Below are 19,809 nucleotides of genomic sequence, written 5' to 3' on the forward strand. Positions count from 1 at the left end.
ACTCCACCAAGCTGCCACTACCCCTGGTAACGCATTCCAGGCACCTACCACTCTGCATAAAAAACTTACCCCTCACGTTGGCTTTAAACATCCCTAACCTTAAAATACTGACTGTCCTATCTATGCCCCTCCTAATTTTAAAAACCTCTCTAAGGTCACCCTTCAGCCTCCTTTGCTTTGGGGGAAATAGTCCCAGCCTATCCAGTCTCTCCTTGTAACTCAAGCCCTGCAATGCAGACCACATCCTTGTGAACCTTTCCCGTACCCTCTCCAGCTTAATTACATCCTTTCCTCCGATGCGGTGACCAGAACTGCACACAGTACTCCAAGTGCGGTCGAACCAACGTCTTGTCCAACTCTGCACACTTTGAACGTTAACTCTGCTTCTTTAGTAGTGAGTGGGTGAATAAAATCTCATGAGGTTATAAACTACTTTGGCAAGGGTGTTCTCTGCTTGGACCAGACGTGCTCCAAGCCGTGAATAAACGATAAATTTGACAAACTGTGGACCACAGCCCATTTATGAAATGTGGCATCTCATCGGGAGTTTGATCCTCCCACACATGGCAAGGGTCAAGGTCGTGCTTGTCCAAGCTCTGACTCATGGGCTTTAGCATGGGAACTCTGGTTATGTTTGTTCCTGTGTGCTGATGCTGTTTACTCATTAGTTTATCTTGCATTGGCCTGGAGATCTGGAGTTGTGGAATTTGTCACAGAGCAGAATGAATACATTGACCCCCAGATCTGTGCCGGCTGCCGATAAAAACAAATCAATCAGCTGTGTTCTGATGAAGGCTCCCAGACCTGAACCGTTAACTCTTTCACTTTCCATTGATGCTGTTCGACCTGCTGAGTGTTTCCAGTATTTTCTGATTTTAATCCAGTCAGTCCCTATCCCTTGGCTTTTCCTGTGTTATCCTGCAAATCCATTTCTCCAGCCCCCGTTGAAACCCCTGACTGAATCCACATCCACTACCCAGTCAGTTTCACGTTTCATATAGAACGTCGAACAGTACAGCACAGGACAGGCCCTTCAACCCACGATACCTGTGCTGAACTAATTAAACCAATGACTCCCTGATTAATCTGATCCCTCTTCCCTGCACATTGATCATATCCCTCCCTTCTCTGCATGTTCAGGTGCCTATCTAAGAGTCTCTTAAACCCTCCTATGCTATCTGCCTCTACCACCACCACCCCAGGCAGTGCATTCCAGGCTCCCACCATTCTCTGTGTGAAAAAACCTGACTTGGACATCTCCCTTGTATGCTCCACTCTCACCCTAAATACGTCCTCTATTACACACCTGTACTCTGTTAATCTGAACACATCCAAGCTATTGATGGCATAAAGCAAAATCTCTTCATGTTCCTTTTGATTCTTTTTCCAATTATTTTCTATCCCTCAGTTATCAGTCTCTCCCCCAGTGGTTAAAACTTCCATCTATTGATTGCCTCTCCTCTTTCTCCCCCTCCAACCCGTCCATCTCCCCATCACCCACACCCTCCTTCTACTTCTCCCACCTCATTTGGCTCCACGCTCCACCTTCCTCTCCTATCAGATCCCACCATCTGCAGCCCTCTGTCGCCTCCACCTCTCACCTCCCGGCCTCTGTCCCTATCTCCACTCTCCCCTCCTCCATCTGCCTACCACCCCCTCCTCACCTGGATCCACCTATCGCCTGCCAGCTCTTGCTCCAACCCTTCCCTCTTTATGCTGCCTATCTCCCCTCTATGTTTTAGTCCAGATGATGGGTCTCGACCCGAAACGTCAACTGTCCGTTTCCCTCCCCAGATGCTGCCTGACCCGCTGAGTTGCTCCAGATTTCAGCATCTGCAGACTCTTGTATCTCCTTCGATAGCAGGTGACATGTTGGGCTTTATCACAGGGGGGAATGGGATATCAGAGTAAGGAAAAGCAAAAAAAGAACTGCAGGTGCCAGAAATCTGAAATAAAATCATGGATCGCTGGAAACATTCAACAGGTCAGGCAGCAGTGGTGGAGGGAGAAACAGAGTCAATGTTTCGAGTCAATGACCTTTCATTAATTCTAGTGAAAGAGAGCTAATGTTTTAAATCTGAAGAAAAGTTCCAGCTTCTATTCTTGCTGCACTTTGATAAGACAACGCCTGGAATACTATCTGCATGTTTGATCTCCATTGGGAATCACCAATGGGACCAACTGATAGAGCCAGCACAAACTGAGGAAGATGAATTAGAGTCACAGAGTCATAGAGCAATACAGCACGGATACAGGCCCTTCGGCCCAACCAGTCCATGCCGACCATGGTACCCACCCAGCAAGTCCCAATTTCCTGCATTCGGCCCATATCCCTCCAAGCCCCGCCCCTCCATGTACCTGTCCAAGTGCTCCTTAAATGCACCAGCGACCCGGGTTCAATTCCGGCCGCTGTCTGTAAGGGGTTTGTACGTTCTCCCCGTGTCTGCGTGGGTTTCCTCCGGGTGCTCCGGTTTCCTCCCACATTCCAAAGACGTCCGGGTTAGGAAGTTGTGGGCGTGCTATGTTGGTGCCGGAAACGTGGCGGCACTTGCGGGCTGCCCCCAGAACACTCTACGCAAAGGATGCATTTCACTGTGTGCTTCGATGTACATGTGACTAATAAAGAAATCTTATACTGTTGTACCTGCCTCAACCACTTCCTCTGGCAGCTCGTTCTATATACTCACCACCCTCTGCATGAATAATTTGCCCCTCAGGTCCCTTTTACATCTATCCCCTCTCACCCTACATCTACACCCCCTAATTTTGGACTCTCCTACCCTGGGGAAAAGACTGTTACCATCCACCTTATCTGTGCCTCTCATAATTTTAAACACTTCTACAGGGTCATCCCTCATTCTCCTATGTTCCAAGGAATAAAGACCTCGCCTGGCCAACCTCTCCCTATAGCTCAGGCCCTCTCGTCCTGGCAACATCCTCGTAAATCTTCTCTGCACTCTTTCCAGTTTAGCCACGTCTTTCCGATACTAGAGTGACCAAAACTGAACACAGTGCTCCAAGAATTGGATTGCTCTGTGCAATCTGATTCCATGAAGACTCTTCCACTTTGGGAAAAGGCAGTCTGAGGGAGCCAGATCCATCAAGCATGCGAACATTTTTTATATTCATTCTTAGGGGCTGGGAGTTATGAGCATTTATTGCCCATCCTTAATTGCCGCTGAGAAAGTGGTGGTGAGCAGGTCTCTTTAACTACTGCAGTCCTGCCGGTGAAGGGGCTCTCACACTGTGGTTGGGGAGGGAGTTCCAGGATTGAGATCCAGTGATGATGGGAGACTGGTGTAGTTGGTGTAGGGAAAGGAAGAGGCTTGCAGGGTTGGTGAGCCCCTATGCCTACTGTCCTTGTCCTTCCTTGTGGTAGAGGTCACAGGCTTGGGAGAAAGTCCAGGCAAGTAACTGGAGTCCATTCTGGAGATGGTACACACTGCAGGCACTGTGTGCTGGTGCTGGAGGGATTGAACGTTTAAAATGGTGGTGAGGTACCAATCAAGCAGGCTACTTTGTCCTAGCTGGTGCCAAGCTTCTTGACACTGCACATCGAGTGAGGCGAAGGGTATTCCATTACATTCCTGACTTTTGCACTCTTTTCCCAGGTACATGACCGACGGAGGCCTTAACCTGTACACTCGGAGTATGAACCGGATCCCAGATGTGTCAGCTACACGTGACGTCATCCAACGAGGCGTGCCTGACGTGACAGGAGATGGTGATAGGTAAGGCTGAGACAGCAGTGAACATGAGGCTCAATTAGAGTGGAATCAAAGGATTGTGAAGTCGTTACTGGTCTCCATGGGAAGACAGGCGTGAGAGAAGATGACCCAACTCATTAAAGCCCACTCTGGTGACATTTGGAAACAAATGTTTTGTTTCTCACCTCTCCTACCGTGGAGTTTCGTGTGCTAGCTTCAAACAGTAACAACATCCATTTGTCTCGCAGCTTTAATGTCACAAAAAGAACCGTTATCAAATATAAAACACTTTGACCCATAGGAGACAGTAGGGCAGGTGACCAAAAGCTTAGGCAAAGAAGCAAGAGTTAAAGCCAGTAAGATGGAGAGATCAACAGAGAGGGTTTGGGGAGGGAATTCCAGAGGGCCAGGTCTCACCTTTTGAAGGCAGAGCCACCAGTGAGGCAATGAATAGATCAAGTCAAGTCGAGTTTATTGACATGTGCACAGGTGCAGTGAGGTACAGGTGCAATGAAAATCTTGCTTGCAGCAGCATCACATGCACGTAGGTACAGACAACACACAGAATATAAATTATACATAAATTATATTTCAGTTATACAAGGCAGTGAAGAAATAAAAGACTGCAGAGCAAGCCATTAGTGCAAAAAGAAAACACAATCAGAGACAAGTCCACAGTAGTGCAAGAGGTGGTGCGTAGTGTTCCGTTGCTGAGGTAGGGTTAGGGTTGTGCAGGTCCGTTCAAGAACCTGGTGGTTGTGGAAAAGTAGCTGTTCTTGAACCTGGTGGTGCGGGACTTCAGGCTTCTGTACCTCCTGCCTGATGGTAGCTGCGAGAAGAGGGCATGGCCCGGATTGTGGGGATCCTTGGTGACAGATGCCCCTTTCTTGAGGTATGCCCAAGAGGCCAGAATTGGAGGAATGCAGAGAACTCACAGGATTGTGGGGTGGGAGGAGGCCACAGGAGAGTGAGATCACGGAGAGATTTCAAATCAAAGAGGGGCTTTAAAATCAAGGCAACACTTACCCAAGAGCTAGTGTACATCAGTGAGCCCAGGTGTGGTGGATGAGTTCAGAGAGACCAGCAGAATTTCCCATGGCCTTAAGTTTAACATAGAACATAGAACAGTCGAGGGACAGGCCCTTCGGCCCACTGTGACTGTGGCGTTCACAGCAGACCTTGAATGGACCTCTCATACACTGAAAGATGAACTCTTGATCTCCTAATCAAACTTTGCTGTGGCCCTTGCACTTTATTTGTCTACCTGCACTGCACTTTCTCTGTGACTGTAACACTATGTTCTGCATTCTGTTTTTGTTTTCACTACCTCAATGAACTTACGTATGGAATGATCTGCCTGGATGGCATGCAAAACAAAGCTTTTCTCTGTATCCTAGTACATGTGACAATAATAAACCAATTACCATGATGCCAATCTAACTAACCCCATCTGCCGGCACATGGTCTATATCCCTCCATTCTCTGCCTGTTCATGTGTCTGTCTAAATGCCTCTTAAACATTGCTGTTGTATCTGCTTCCACCACTTCCCCTGGCAGTAGATTCCAGGCACCCACCACTCTCTGTCTAAAAATCTTGCCTCGTAAATCCCCTTTAAACTTTCTCCCTCTCACCTGAAACTTATGCCCCCTAGTATATAATGTCACCCTTGGGAAAAAGACTCTGTCTGTCTACCCTATCTACGCCTCTGATAATTTTATAAACCTCTATCAGGTCTCCCCTGAGCCTCTGACGCTCCAGAGAAAACAATCCAAGTTTATCCAACCTCTCCTCCGAGCCAATACTCTCTAATCCAGGCAACACCCTGGTGAACCTCTTCTGCATCCTCTCCAAAGCCCGCTGTGGCAGGTTAGAACATAATAATGTAAGGAAAAGAAGCAGGGATAAACTGTTTGGCCCATCGTGCCTGCCCACTCTTCAATAAGATCATGGCTGATCTTTGCTTTAGTGCCACTTTGTACACTCATCCTGTACGCCTTCATTCCCTTGATATCCAAACACTGCGTACATCTCAGAATCAAAATCAGATTTATTATCACTGAAATTTGTTGTTTAGTGCAAAGACATACAATTCCTATATATTACAAAACTGAATAAAGGAATAACGAGGTAGTGTTCATGGATCATTCAGAAATCTGATGGCGGAGGGGAAGAAGCTGTTCCTGAATCATTGAGTGTGGGTCTTCAGGCTCCTGTACCTCCTCCCTGATGGTAGTAATGAGAAGAGGGCATGTCCCGGATGGTGAGGATCCTTAGTGATGGATGCCACCATCTTGAGGCACTGCCTCTTGAAGATGTCCTCGATGGTGGGGAGGGTTGTGCCCGTGATGGAGCTGGCTGAGTCTACAACCCTCTGCAGCCTCTTGTGATCCTGTGCATTGGAGCCTCCATACCATGCGGTGATGCAACCAGTCAGAATGCTCTCCACCTGTAGAAATCTGTCTTGAAATAAAATAGACACTGCACGTGCTCGAAACCTGAAATAAAAATGGAAAATGGTTCAGATACTCAGCTGGTCAGGCAGCATCTGTGGAGGGAGAAACAGAGTTAATGATTCAAGTTGAAGACCTTTCATCAGACCCTTCTTCAACAACCTGAAGTGTTAACTCTGTTTCTCCACAAATGCTGCCTGAGTGTTTCAATCATGTTATGTTTTTGTTTCTGTCTTGGATGCACTCAGTGACTGAGCTTCTTGAGTAGAATTTCCAAAAATTCATCACCCTCTGGATGGAGAAATTGCTCCTGATCTCTCCTCCTGAATGACCAACCCCTTATTTTGAGACTGACTCCTGATTTTAGACTCCCTGGCCCAGGGAATCATTGACTGTGCATCCACTCTGTGAGCCCTGTAAGAATTTTATCCGCTTCAAAGTTTGCAGAGCTTAGAACCAGAGAAGCCAGCCAGGAGAATCCTGGTATAGGCAAGTCTACAGGGGATAGAGGTGTTGGACAGCACCTGGCCTCTGCACAGTTTTATACTCTGCATTTTGTTTTTGACAGACTCTAGATAGCCTTTTGTTTCCTCTCTATCCCACCATCCGGAATTCTTCAGGAATCAGACGGGAGCCTCACGAGGTTACAGAGGTGAAGGGAATGAGGCAAGGGTGGGATTTGAATTCAAGAACAAGAATGAGAAGCTTACTAAAGATGGATGCTTAACGCCTGGCATGGATGAGATGGGCTGAAGGGCCTGTTTCCGCACTGTATGACTCTATAAGTTTAAATATCAGGTTTTGGAGGGATTCCTTCTTTCACAAGAGACCACCATCACCCAGGAATATATCCGTTGATCAGTGACACAATACATCTGTACTCTGCTCACCAGCTTCAGGTTGCCAACTGGATTTCAGCAGTGGAGTTACACACTCTGCCTCCACCATGTCATGCGTTCATAGAACATAGAACAGTACACCACAGGAACAGGCCCTTCAGCCCACGATGTTATGCTGAACTAATTAAGCTGATAACACCTAATGCCTCCTGCATACACATAGTCCATATCCCTCCCTTCTCTGCATATTCAATGTGCCTAAATAAGAAACGCCTCTATCGTACCTGCCTTCACCACCACCCTTGGCAGCACATTCCAGGCACCAACCACTCTCTGTGTAAAAAACTCACCTCGGACATCTCCTTTGAACTTTCCCCTCTCACCTTAAATGCATGCCCTTGAGTATTAGACACACCGACCCTAGGAGAAAAATACCAAATGTCAACCCTATCTACGCCTCTCACAATTTAATAAAATTTTAGATTCTATACAAGAAGTAGAAGCAGAAATTGACTCTGCCACAAGAAATTGACTCTGCCAATTGGCCCCTGCATCCAATAATATTACGGCTGATCTCACTTTGGCCCCAGCTTCACTTTCTAGCCTGTTTCCCATAACCCTTGATTCCCCCAGAGTCTAAAAGTCTATCTCAAGTCAAGTCGAGTTTATTGCCATGTGCACAAGTACAGTGAGGTGCAGGTACAATAAAAATCTTGCTTGCAGCAGCATCACAGGCATGTAGATTCAGACACCACACATAATTTAATTTATACAAAATTGTACAAGAAAGTGTAGGAAAAAAGACTGTGCAAGACAAGGCATTAGTGTATATAAACACAATCAGAGACAAGCCCATCTCACCCTTCAGTACATTCATTGACTCAACCTACACTATTTTCTGGGGTCACCCTTTGGTTTAGCAAATGAGGATGTTTCTGTCACCTCCAGGGATAGAAACCTGTTCTGCACTTTTTTTAAAGATTTCTTTATTAGTCACATGTACATCGAAACACACAGTGAAATGCATCTTTTGCGTGGAGTGTTCTGGGGGTAGCCCGCAAGTGTCGCCGCGCTTCCGGCATCAACATAGCATGCCCACAACTTCCTAACCCGTATGTCTTTGGAATGTGGGAGGAAACCGGAGCACCCGGAGGAAACCCACGCAGAGACGGGGAGAATGTACAAACTCCTTACAGACAGTGGCCGGAATTGAACCGGGTCGCTGGCGCTGTAATAGCGTTACGCTAACTGCTACACTACCGTGCCTGTCCTTCTGTTAACAAACAAACCACTGAAACTATAGGCTCTGTTTTTTAATTCTTTCTCTCTTTTATCTTCATTTGTTTTCTGTCTGCTCTCCTTTTCTCATTACCATTTCACTTGCAGCTTTCATTATAAATTTATTGCCCAGTTAGTTGTAATCAGCTTTTAATTTCCACTAATACTTCTGTCTGTCACTCTCTGACTCTCTTTCCCAGTTTCCACCTCTTCAAAGAAAATCAGAAAGCTGCAGATGCTGGAGATCCGAAATAGAAACTGAAAATGCTGGGAACACTCAGCAGGTCAGGCAGCATCTGTGGAGAGAGAAGCAGTTCATGTTTCTGTTCAATAACTTTTCATCCAAACTATGAAAAGTTAGAGAACAAGCATGGTCCAGACTTGCCCAGTACTGAAGAAAGCTCACCAACCTGAACGGTTCACTCTGTTTTTCTCTCTCCGCAGATGCTGCCTGACCTCTGAACTATTTACAACATTTTCAGTTTTTATTTTTACTTTCTGGTATCTGAGGTGGTTGCTTTTCAATTGTACTACAAGAAACGGGCATGAACTCGATGGGCTGAACTGTCTTCTTAAGTGCCATAGTGGTCCTCTGAACATTAGAGTCACAGAGTTGTACAGCACAGAAACAAGCCCTTCGGCCCATCATGTCCATGCTGACCTTCTTGCCCACCTACACTAATCCCATTCAGAACATAGAACATAGAAAACCTACAGCACAATTCAGGCCCGTAGGCCCACAAAGCTGTGCCGAACATGTCCCTACCTTAGAAATTACTAGACTTACCCATAGCCCTCTATTTTTCTAAGCTCCATGTACCGATCCAAAAGTGTCTTAAAAGATTCTATTGTATCCGCCTTCACCACCGTTGCCGGCAGCCCGTTCCACGCACTCACCGCTCCCTGAGTAAAAAACTTACCCTTAACATCTCCTCTATACCAACTCCCCAGCACCTTAAACCTGTGTCCTCTTCTGGCAACCATTTCAGCCCTGGGGAAAAGCCTCTGACTATCCACACGATCAATGCCTCTCATCACCTTATACACCTTATTTGCCGGCATTGGGACCATATCCATTCATGCTTTGCCCGTTAAAGAGTCTGTCTAAATGCCTCTTAATTGTAGCAATTGTCTCATTCCACTACCTCCTCTGGCAGCATGTTTCAGATATCAAGCACTCTCTGGTAAAAACCTTACCCCCTCAGATCCCCTTTAAAACTTCTTTAAACCCATGTCCTCCTGTTTTTTGATATCCCTGCCATAGCAAAAAGATTTGATTATCTACTATGCATCTCATAACCTTATCTACTTCTTGGAGGTACAGTCCTCTTCGAATACTTGGAAGCGCATGAGAAAATACGCCGAAGCCAGCATGGTTTCCTTAAGGGGAGATCTTGCCTGACAAATCTGTTGGAATTCTTTGAGGAAGTAACAGGCAGGATGGACAAAGGAGAGTCAGTGGGTGTTGTTTACTTGGACTTTCAGAAGGCCTTTGATAAGGTGCTGCACATGAGGCTGCTAAACAAGTTAGGAGCCCATGGTGTTACAGGAAAGGTACTTGCCTGGATAGAAGATTGGCTGACTGGCAGAAGGCAAAGAGTGGGAATAAAGGGAGCCTTTTCTGGTTGGCTGCTGGTGACTAGTGGTGTTCCCCAGGGGTCGGTGTTGGGTCCGCTGCTTTTCACGTTCTATGTTAATAATCCGGATGATGGAATTGTTGGCTTTGTGGCCAAGTTTGCGGATGAGACGAAGATAGGTGGAGGGGGGCAGGGAGTGCTGAGGAAGCAGGAGTCTGCAGAAGGACTTGGACAGGTCGGGAGAATGGCAAAGAAGTGGCAGACGGAATACAGCGTAGGGAAGTGTACGGTCATGCACTTTGGTAGGAGGAATAAAGGTGTAGACTATTTTCTAAATGGGGAGCGAATTCAGAAATCGGAGGTGCAAAGAGAGCCCTAGTGCAGGATTCCCTAAAGGTTAACTTGCAGGTTGAGTCGCTAGTAAGGAAGACAAATGCAATGTTAGCATTCATTTCAAGAGGACTAGGATATAAAAGCACAGATGTAATGCTGAGGCTTTATAAGGTGTTGTCAGACTACATTTGGAGTATTGTGAGCTGTTTTGGGCCCCATATCAAAGGAAAGATGTGCTGGCGTTGGAGAGCATTCAGAGGAGGTTTAAGAGAATGATCCCAGGAATGAAGGGGTTAATGTTTGAGGAGCATTTGATGGCTCTGGGCCTGTACTCATTGGAGTTTAGAAGGATGAAGGGGGATCTCATTGAAACCTACCGAACATTGAAAGGCCTGGATAGAGTGGGCATGGAGAGGATGTTTCCAGTAGTGGGAGAGTCCAGGACCAGAGGCACAGCCTCAGAGTAGAAGAACGTCCCTTTAGAACAGAGATGAGGAGGAATTCTTTAGCCAGCGGGTGGTGAATCTGAAAGAATTTTGTTGCCACAAAGGCTGTGGAGGCCAAGCCATTGGGTGTATTTAAAGTGGAGGTTGATAGGTTCTTGATCAGTAAGGGCGTCAAAGGTTATGGGAAGAAGGCAGGAAAATGGGGTTGAGAGGGAAAAATAAATCAGCCATGATCGAATGGCGGAGCAGACTCGATGGGCCGAATGGCCTAATTCTGCTCCTATGTCTTATCGGGTCACACCTCAGCCTCCCTCGCTCCAGGAATAATAAATCCATCTGATCCAAATCTTTCCCCAGTACTCCAGGCAATTTCCTGGTGAATCTCCTCTGCACTCTCTCCAGTACAATCTGCTCCTTCCTCTCATTGGTGACCAGAATACTTCAAGTATGGCCTAACCAGTGTTTTGTAAAGTTGCCACATAACATCCCAACTCTTATATTCTATGTCCCAACCTATGAAGGCAAGCATGCCATACACCTTCTTCACCACCCTATCCAGCTGTGTTGCCACTTTTAAGGAACTGTGGACTTGGACCTCTAGGTCTCTCTCTGTACATCAACATTCCTTAGCAACCTACCATTTACTTCATATGTCCAATCCCTCTTTGATTTTCCAATATCCATCATCTTGCAGCTTTCCCTAATTTGTAAATGGAATGCAGGAACGGAGACACAAAGTGTACAAACACATCTTTAATGGTTGCAGGACAATGTTTGACGATCACAGAGGCATATGAGATCTTTGGTTTTGTAAAGAGAGGGGTATGCTGGAAACCCTATGCTAAACCTTTACTGACTAGGTTCCAGATGGAGCCTTGCATCCAGTACTGGACAACGCACAGAGAAAGTTAAGAGAGGAGATTTAACAGAGGCATTCATAAACAGGATTTGTTTTAATCAAGCAAGTATTGAAAGACTTTCCAGTGGTTATAAGATACAGATTTTAAGATAATTAGGGAATGGGCAGGCATGGTAGTGTAGCAGTCAGCGTAACGCTTTACAGCGCCAGCAACCCGGGTTCAATTCCGGCCACTGTCTGTAAGGAGTTTGTACGTTCTCCCCGTGACTGCATGGGTTTCCTCCGGGTGCTCCAGTTTCCTCCCACATTCTAAAGACCTACGGGTTAGGAAGTTGTAGGCATGCTATGTTGGCGTCGGAAGCGTGGCGACAATTGCGGGCTGCCCCCAGAACACTTTACGCAAAAGATGCATTTCACTGTGTGTTTCGATGTACATGTGACTAATAAGATATCTTATCCTATCTTAGAGTTGAGACAAAGCTATCTTTAAGCAGTGAATTGCTGTGACTGGGATGTTCTGTCTGAAAGGTACTGGTGTTGGTACTGGCTTATCATCATCACGTGTATCGAGATACAGTGAAAAGCATTTGTTTGCGTGCCGTCCAGGCAGATCAGACCATCCATAAGTACATTGAAATAATGAAAAGAAAAACAGAATGCAGAGTACAGTGTTACAATTACAGAGAAAGTGCAGTGGAGGTAGGCAAGTGAGGTGCGAAGGCAATGAAGAGATAGTTCAAGTTCAAGTTTATTGCCATAGGCACACTTACCCGGAGTATAAATGCCATGAAAATTATCCTTTTGCAGCAGCAGCCCAGTGCATTGGGTGTAGTTAAGGCAGAGATTGATAGGTTCTTGATTGGTAAGGGGGTTAAGGGTTACGGGGAGAAGGCAGGAGAATGGGGTTGAAGACAAAATCAGCCATGATTGAATGGCAAATTAGACTCGATGGGCTGAATGGCCTAATTCTGCTCCGAATGGTCTTATGGTCTAAACTTAACTTTGCATAAGTTATACATAACACATGACAAAATAAACTAAACATAGCTGGAAATATAGTCCAAGGTAGAATTAGGGTTTTTCAGGTGGGTTCAAGAACCTGACAGCAGTGGGGAAGAAGCTGTTGTTGAACCTTGAGGTGTGGGTCTTCAGGCTCCTGTACCTCCTGCCTGATGGCAGCATCCAGAAGAGGGCACAGCCTGGATGGTAGGGGCCCTGATGATGGATGTCGCCTTCCTGAGACATCGCCTGTTGTAGATGTCCTCGGTGGTGGGAGAGCTGTACCCGTGATGGAACTGGCTGAGTCCCAACACTCTCTGTAGCCTCTTGTGTTCCTGTGCATTGAGTTTCCATACCAGGCTGTGATGCAACCAGTCAGGTAGATTGATGGATCAAGAATTCATCCTTAGCAGATGAGACATCCGTTCAAGAGACTGATAACAGCAGGATAGAAGCTGTTCTTGAGCCTGGTGTACGTGCTCTCAAGCTTTTGTATCTTCTGCCCAACGGGAGAGAGGAGAAGAGAGAATGACCAGGGTGAGAGGGGGTCCTTGATTATGTTGGCTGCTTCACCAGATTCAACAGGGGAATGGGCTAAAACTTGACCTGCAGGACAGTGGGGAGGAATATGAGGTGGGGCTAATTGCAGAGCTCTTTTGAAGAGCCAGCATGTTCTCAGTGGGCTGACTGGCCTCTTCCTGTACTGTATCATCATAAGCTTTTAGGAGAGCACATTGGAAGGTGTGACATACAAGCAGTTGTCGGGAGGGATGGCTGACATGGCTGTGGGAAGCAGGAGGCAGGCGAGAGTTGTGAGCAGAGGAATGGGTTCATGGAGTTCTGGGAAGCTGGACTGAAGCAGGTGAAGGTAAATTTGGAAAATTTAAGTTTCCCACCTGCCTATCACTATCTCTTACCCGCATTTACCTATCACCACCCTATGCCCACCCCACCTCCCCTCTTCTGTCCACCTATCACTGCTCTGCTTTTCCCTCCTATATATTGGGCTTCCCCTTTTCCTATCTTCAGTCCTGAAGAAGGGTCCTGATCCGAGACGTTGACCGCCTGCTTTTCTCCACGGATGCTGCCTGGCCTGCTGAGTTCCTCCAGCATCGTCGTGTTTTTCATCTCGATTCCAGCATCGGCAGTCCTTTGTTTCTCCTAACCCCTACGTCTTGGGAATGTGGGAGGAAACCGGAGCGCCCGGAGGAAACCCACGCAGACACACGGGGAGAAACGTACAAACTCCTTACAGACAGCGGCGAGGTGACGAGAGGTTGTTACAGGAATGAAGAGGGGTGATGTGTGGGTGAAGAATTAGTGGGTAAACTGTGGGTGAGCAAGTGATTATTTACTTTGGAAACAGGCACTGTGTCTCCCAACTTCCCTGCATGATGCCAGCCAATTAAAGGGATCTCCAATAATTTGCTTGCCCAGGTCTAAATCCCCCTTGGCACCACAGATGTTGGAACAGCAAGAGTTTACGATGTAAACCATGATGGATTAAAGCAATTGTCTTGGAAAGACATGGCCGTTTCAGTGTGTGCGCCAATTGAAGCACATGGAAGCTTATTTCATGCACCAGTGCAAGCACAAAATACAGCCAGCTTCATCAGTTCATGAAGTAGCAGCATGGGCAGGAATAGCAAGACATGGCACATAGAACAAAGAAGATTTCAGCCCAAGAACAGGCCCTTTGGCCCACAATGTTGTGCCGAACTAATTCAACTAATGATGTCTAATTAAGCTAATCCCTTCTGCCTGCACATGGTCCCTATTGCTCCATTCTCTGCACATTCATGTGCCTGTCTCCGAGCCTCTTAAACACCTCTATCGTATCTACCTCCACCACCAACCCTGGCAGTGCATTCCAGGCATCCACCACTCCCTGCCTAAAACAAAAACTTGCCCCGCACATCTCTTTTGAACTTTCCCTCTCTCACCTGAAATGCACGCCCTCTGGTATTAGACACTTCTACCCTGGGAGAAAGATATCAGCTGTCTACCCTGTCTGTGCTGCTCATAATTTTATAAACTTCCATTTGGTCTCCCATCAGCCTCTGCCGCTCCAGAGAAGACAACCCTAATTCATCTAACCTCTCCTTATAGCTCCTGCCCTCTAATCTAGGTAAACCTCTTCGGCACCCTCTCCAAAGCTTCCACATCCTTCATATAACGGGGTGACCAGAACTGAATGCAATATTCCAGATGTGGCCTAACCAGAGTTTTATAAAGGTGCAACATAACTTCCTGACTCTTGAACTCATCGGTTTGACTAATAAAGGCAAGCATGCCGTACGCCTTTACCACCCTATTGACAAGCAGCCACTTTCAGTGGGCTTTGGACGTGGACTGCAAGATCCCTCTGTACATCAGCACTGTTGGGGGTCCTGCCATCAACTGTGTACTTTCCCTTTACATTTGATCTCAGAATCAGAATCAGAATCAGAATCAGATTTATTATCACTGACATATGACGTGAAATTTGTTGTTTTGCGGCAGCAGTACAGTGCAAAGACATAAAATTACTATAAATTACAAAAATAAATAAATAGTGCAAAAAAGAAGGAATAGTGAGGTACCGTTCATGGGTTCATGGATCATTCGGAAATCTGTTGGAGGAGGGGAAGAAGCTGTTCCTGAAATGTTGAGTATGGGTCTTCAGGCTCCTGTACCTCCTCCCTGATGGTAGTAACGAGAAGAGGACATGTCCCGGATGGTGAGGGTCCTGAATGATGGACGCTGCCTTCTTGAGGCACCGCCTCTTGAAGATGTCCTCGATGGTGGGGAGGGTTGTGCCTGTGATGGAGCTGGCTGAGTCTACAACCCTCTGCAGCCTCTTGCGATCCTGTGCATTGGAGCCTCCATACCAGGCTGTGATGCAACAAGTCAGAATGCTCTCCACTGTACATCCATAGAAATTTGTAAGTCGTTGGTGACATACCAAATCTCCTCAAACTCCAAATGAAGTAGAGTCACTGGCGTGCCTTCTTCGTGATTGCATCAGTGTATTGTACCCAGGACAGATGTTGACGCCCAGAAACTTGAAGCTGCTCACCCTTTCCACCACTGACCCCTCAATGAAGATTAGTGTGTGTTCTCCTGACAGTGGAAGCCCTGTCATTAACACAGGCTGCAGTAGTACTTCAGGAAAGTATTACTATGTGTAACAGCAGTGAGCAAGCAGTGTTAATATGGCCTGTAAAAATACTCCAGTGGAGTCATCTTATGTGCAGTAAGAGTAGCCAAGGTGAATGTTAATATGGCCAGCAATAGAAGCCCAGGACATTAATAATGTGTGTAATATTAATGTCTGGATTAGCATTAATAAGAGCAGTACTATCCCAGAGGAGAATTATTTTGGCCAACAGTAGTAATGGAGGGGATTATTAAAACAGCCAGCAATGGTAGTTGAGAGGAATATCAATTGCACCTCCTTGGAGTATATCTATCTAAATGTATTGCTTAATCATTCCATTGACCAGGTACCTTGTGAAGTGTTCTTGTGTGGATGTAGGTGCCTCTTATCATGAGCTGCAAGGTAGATCAGAGGCACGTATCAAGGTTAATTATCTGAAGCTTTCCTGCCTGTGTTGAGATGATCAGGACTTTGCTCGCCAGCAGTTGCAGCTTGTGGATGCTGCCCTCATCCATCTTCCTCTGCCCTCGAGTCTGCCATGCATCATCTCCCTGTCGAGGGTGTTGGCAAGCAGCCCGGGGCCAGGCTGAGTCTCTGTGTTGTCTGAATGCCTCTGGGTTCCCGTTGCTTCCCCATGGGATGGATCACACCTCCAGTCGTAACCTCGTGGATATTCCCAGCTGAGAGCAAGAGTCAACATCAGGAGGCGTCATGGGGATGCGGGTGACGTCTCTGCAGAGCTGCATTAGCGGATGAAATGCAATCTTCTTTCTTTCCATGTTATGCAACTTAGAAATGAGAGGAAGCCAGTCACCCCTTGAGCCATATCTCCACTTACCCACCTGCACAGAGGCAGCCCAGTGGCACAGCTGGTGGAGTCGCTGCCTCACAGTGCAAGAGTCCCGGGTTCAATCCTGACCTCGGGCCCTGTCTGTGCGTGGAGTTTGCACGTTCTCCCTGTGACCACGTGGGTTAACTCTAGTTTCCTCCCACATCTCAAAGATGTGCGGGTTAGTTGCCCTCAGTGTGTAGGTGAGTGGTAGAGCCTGGGGATGGGAGGTGGGGGGAGTTGGTGGAAATATTGGGAAAATAAAATGGAATTAGTGTAGGATAAGTGGAAGTGGGTGATTGATGGTCGGCACGGACTCGGTGGGCCGAAGGGCCTGTTCCCGTGCTGTGTGTGTGTCCTGGCTCTTTGACACGTTGATGCCCTAGCCCAATAATAATCCATCCATCACAGCCCGAAAACTCCACTTAACCTCTGACCTCCGGGGCGGAGGGGGGAAGGGGAGCAAGGAGACGGGGAGCACGTCGCCTTTGCGTGAAACATGCTTTGGTTGACTCGAAGTAGCTTAATTCTCTGCACCCTTTCCAGAGAAAATAGATCATTCTTATTTATTCCTGGGGATTGGGCATCATTGGGCATTTATTACCAAGAGATAAAAATTAGTGGAGGTAAGTGGCTCTAAGGTAAAATTATCAGCCATGATCTTATTGAACGGAGGAATAGACATGAGTGGCCAAGTGTCTGACTCTTGGTCGTGTTTCTTATGTTCATATTGGTATTGGTTTATTATTGTACCGAGGTACAGTGATAAACTTGTCTTGCATACCGATCGTACGGGTCAATTCATTACACAGTGCAGTTACATTGAGTTAGTACAGAGTGCATTGATGTAGTACAGATAAAAACAGTAACAGTACAGAGTAAAGTGTCACAGCTACAGAGAAAGTGCAGTGCAATAAGGTGCAAGGTCACAACAAGGTAGATCATGAGGTCATAGTCCATCTCATTGTATAAGGGAACCATTCAATAGTCTTATCACAGTGGGGTAGAAGCTGTCCTTAAGTCTGGTGGTACGTACCCTCAGGCTCCTGTATCTTCTACCCGATGGAAGAAGAGAGAAGAGAGAATGACCCGAGTGGGTGGGGTCTTTGATTGTGTGGGCTGCTTCACCAAGACGGTGAGAGTCCAAGGAGGGGAGGCTGGTGTCCGTGATGCGCTGGGCTATGTCCACAACTCTCTGCAGTTTCTTGCGGTCCTGCGCAGAGCAGTTGCCGTACCAAGCCGTGATACATCCAGATAGGATGCTTTCTATGGTGCATCGGTAAAAGTTGGTGAGAGTCAAAGGGGACAAACCAAATTTCTTTAGCCTCCTGAGGAAGTAGAAGTATTGGTGAGCTTTCTTGGCCGTGGCATCTACGTGATGTGACCAGGACAGGCTGTTGGTGATGTTCACTCCCAGGAACTTGAAGCTCTCAACCCTCTCGACCTCAGCACCATTGATGTAGACGGGTGCATGTACACCGCCCCCTTTCCTGAAGTCAATGACCAGCTCTTTTGTTTTGTTGACATTGAGGGCAAGGTTGTTGTCATGACACCATTCCACTAAACTCTCTATCTCCTTCCTGTACTCCGACTCATCACCGTTTGAGATACGGCCTACAATGGTGGTATCATCTGCAAACTTGTTGATGGAGTTAGAGCAGAATCTGGCCACACAGTCATGAGTGTATAGGGAGTAGAGCAGATGGCTGAGGACAGAGCCTTGTGGGGCACCAGTGTTGAGAATAATCATGCCGGAGGTATTGCTGCCTATCCTCACTGATTGCGGTCTGTTGGTTATGTCCTTACGTACCGACAATCAGTCAACTCTCAGTCATCAGCAAAGTAACAGAAGATGTCCTTGACAGTGTGATCAATGCACCAGTCATCTGCTCACTGATGCCCCAATTGGATTTCAAGGTGAGGTGAGGGTGTCTCACCTTTGACATCAGGGCAGCATTTGACCTAGTGTGGCATCAAAGAGCCTTGGTGAACCTAAAGTCAATGGTCATCAAAGGGAAAACACTCTGATGGCTGGAATAATATTGCACAAAGAGGAAGACGTTTGTGGTTGTTGGAGGTCAGTCACTCCAGCCCCAGGACACCACTTCAGGAAGACCATAAGGTATAGGAGCAGAATTAGGCCATTCAGTCCATCGAGCCTGCTCTGCCATTCAATAATGGCTGATTTTCTTCAGCACCTTTCTCCGAGGGTTTCCTCTGGGTGCTCCGGTTTCGTCCCACGTTCCAAGGATGTTCGGGTTAGGAAGTTGTGGGCATGCTATGTTGGCGCCGGAAGCATGGCGACACTTGCGGGTTGCCCCCAGAACACTCTACGCAAAAGATGCATTTCACTGTGTGTTTCGATGCACATGTGACTAATAAAAAGATATCTTATCTTATATCTTTTCTGCTTTCTCCCTGTAACCCTTAACCCCCTTACCAATCAAGAATCTATCAATCTCTGCCTTAAATACACCCAATGACTTGGCCTCCACAGCCCTCTGTGGCAACAAATTCTACAGATTCCCCACTCTCAGGCTGAAGAAATTCCTCTGTTGTCTCAGTTCTAAAGGGACGTCCCTTATTCTGAGGCTGTACCCTCAGATCCTAGACTCTCTCACTGATGGAAACATCCTCTCCACATCCACTCTATCCAGGCCTTTCAGTATCTGGTAGGTTTCAATGAAATCCCACCCCCCCCCCCCCCCGCATCCTTCTGAACTCCATCAAGTACAGGCCCAAAGACATCAAAAACATTCTTCGTATGTTAAGCTTTTCACTCCTGGGATCAAGTAAAGAAATAATTGATTACAACAGCACTCACTAAACAGATTCTGGTCTGCCACGTCTCACTGGCCCTGGTGTGCCTTTGAGATGCTGAACTATTTCTAGGTCATCTTCCATGCTTTTCAATCCCACCCCTCTGAAACAAGCCCCAACAGTTCGTAAATGACTTTAATAACCTGCAGGGCTTTTCCAGTGACTATTGCCCCCACCCTAGAACATTTCTCCAAGAGAAACTGAGCTTGGGGTCATGAAGTAGAACAGAATTATCTCTGATTGATAAAATAATTCAGGGGATAAGAGTTATTACAGATCAGAGCCATGGTTCTTATACCACACTCTTAAATTGCAAGTAGTTTACTGGCATGTGCACAATGTAGTTACAACATACAAAGTGCTGGAGGAACCCAACGGGTCAGGCAGCTTCTATGGAGGGAAATGGACAGTCGACGTTTCAGGTCGAGACCCTTCATCAGGACTGGGCAACAGGGGTCTCGACCAGAAATGTCGACTGTTCCTTGTGATGACCTTGCACCTTATTGTCTACCTGCAATGCACTTTCCTGTAG

At 46.8% G+C, this 19,809-nt stretch overlaps 1 protein-coding gene across 7 annotated transcripts in view; it reads left to right on the top strand.

The window, feature by feature from the left end:
* Positions 1-19,809, top strand: part of nav3 (neuron navigator 3) — a 377,674-nt gene that overhangs the window by 237,353 nt on the left and 120,512 nt on the right. For all 7 annotated transcript variants that reach the window (XM_052029889.1, XM_052029890.1, XM_052029891.1 and 4 more), the window contains one exon: positions 3,612-3,731. In XM_052029889.1, coding sequence (XP_051885849.1) covers positions 3,612-3,731 — 120 coding nt within the window. The remainder of the gene's footprint in view (positions 1-3,611; positions 3,732-19,809) is intronic.

The sequence above is a fragment of the Pristis pectinata genome, chromosome 15, assembly GCF_009764475.1.
Source record: "Pristis pectinata isolate sPriPec2 chromosome 15, sPriPec2.1.pri, whole genome shotgun sequence".
Taxonomy (NCBI): Eukaryota; Metazoa; Chordata; class Chondrichthyes; order Rhinopristiformes; family Pristidae; genus Pristis; species Pristis pectinata.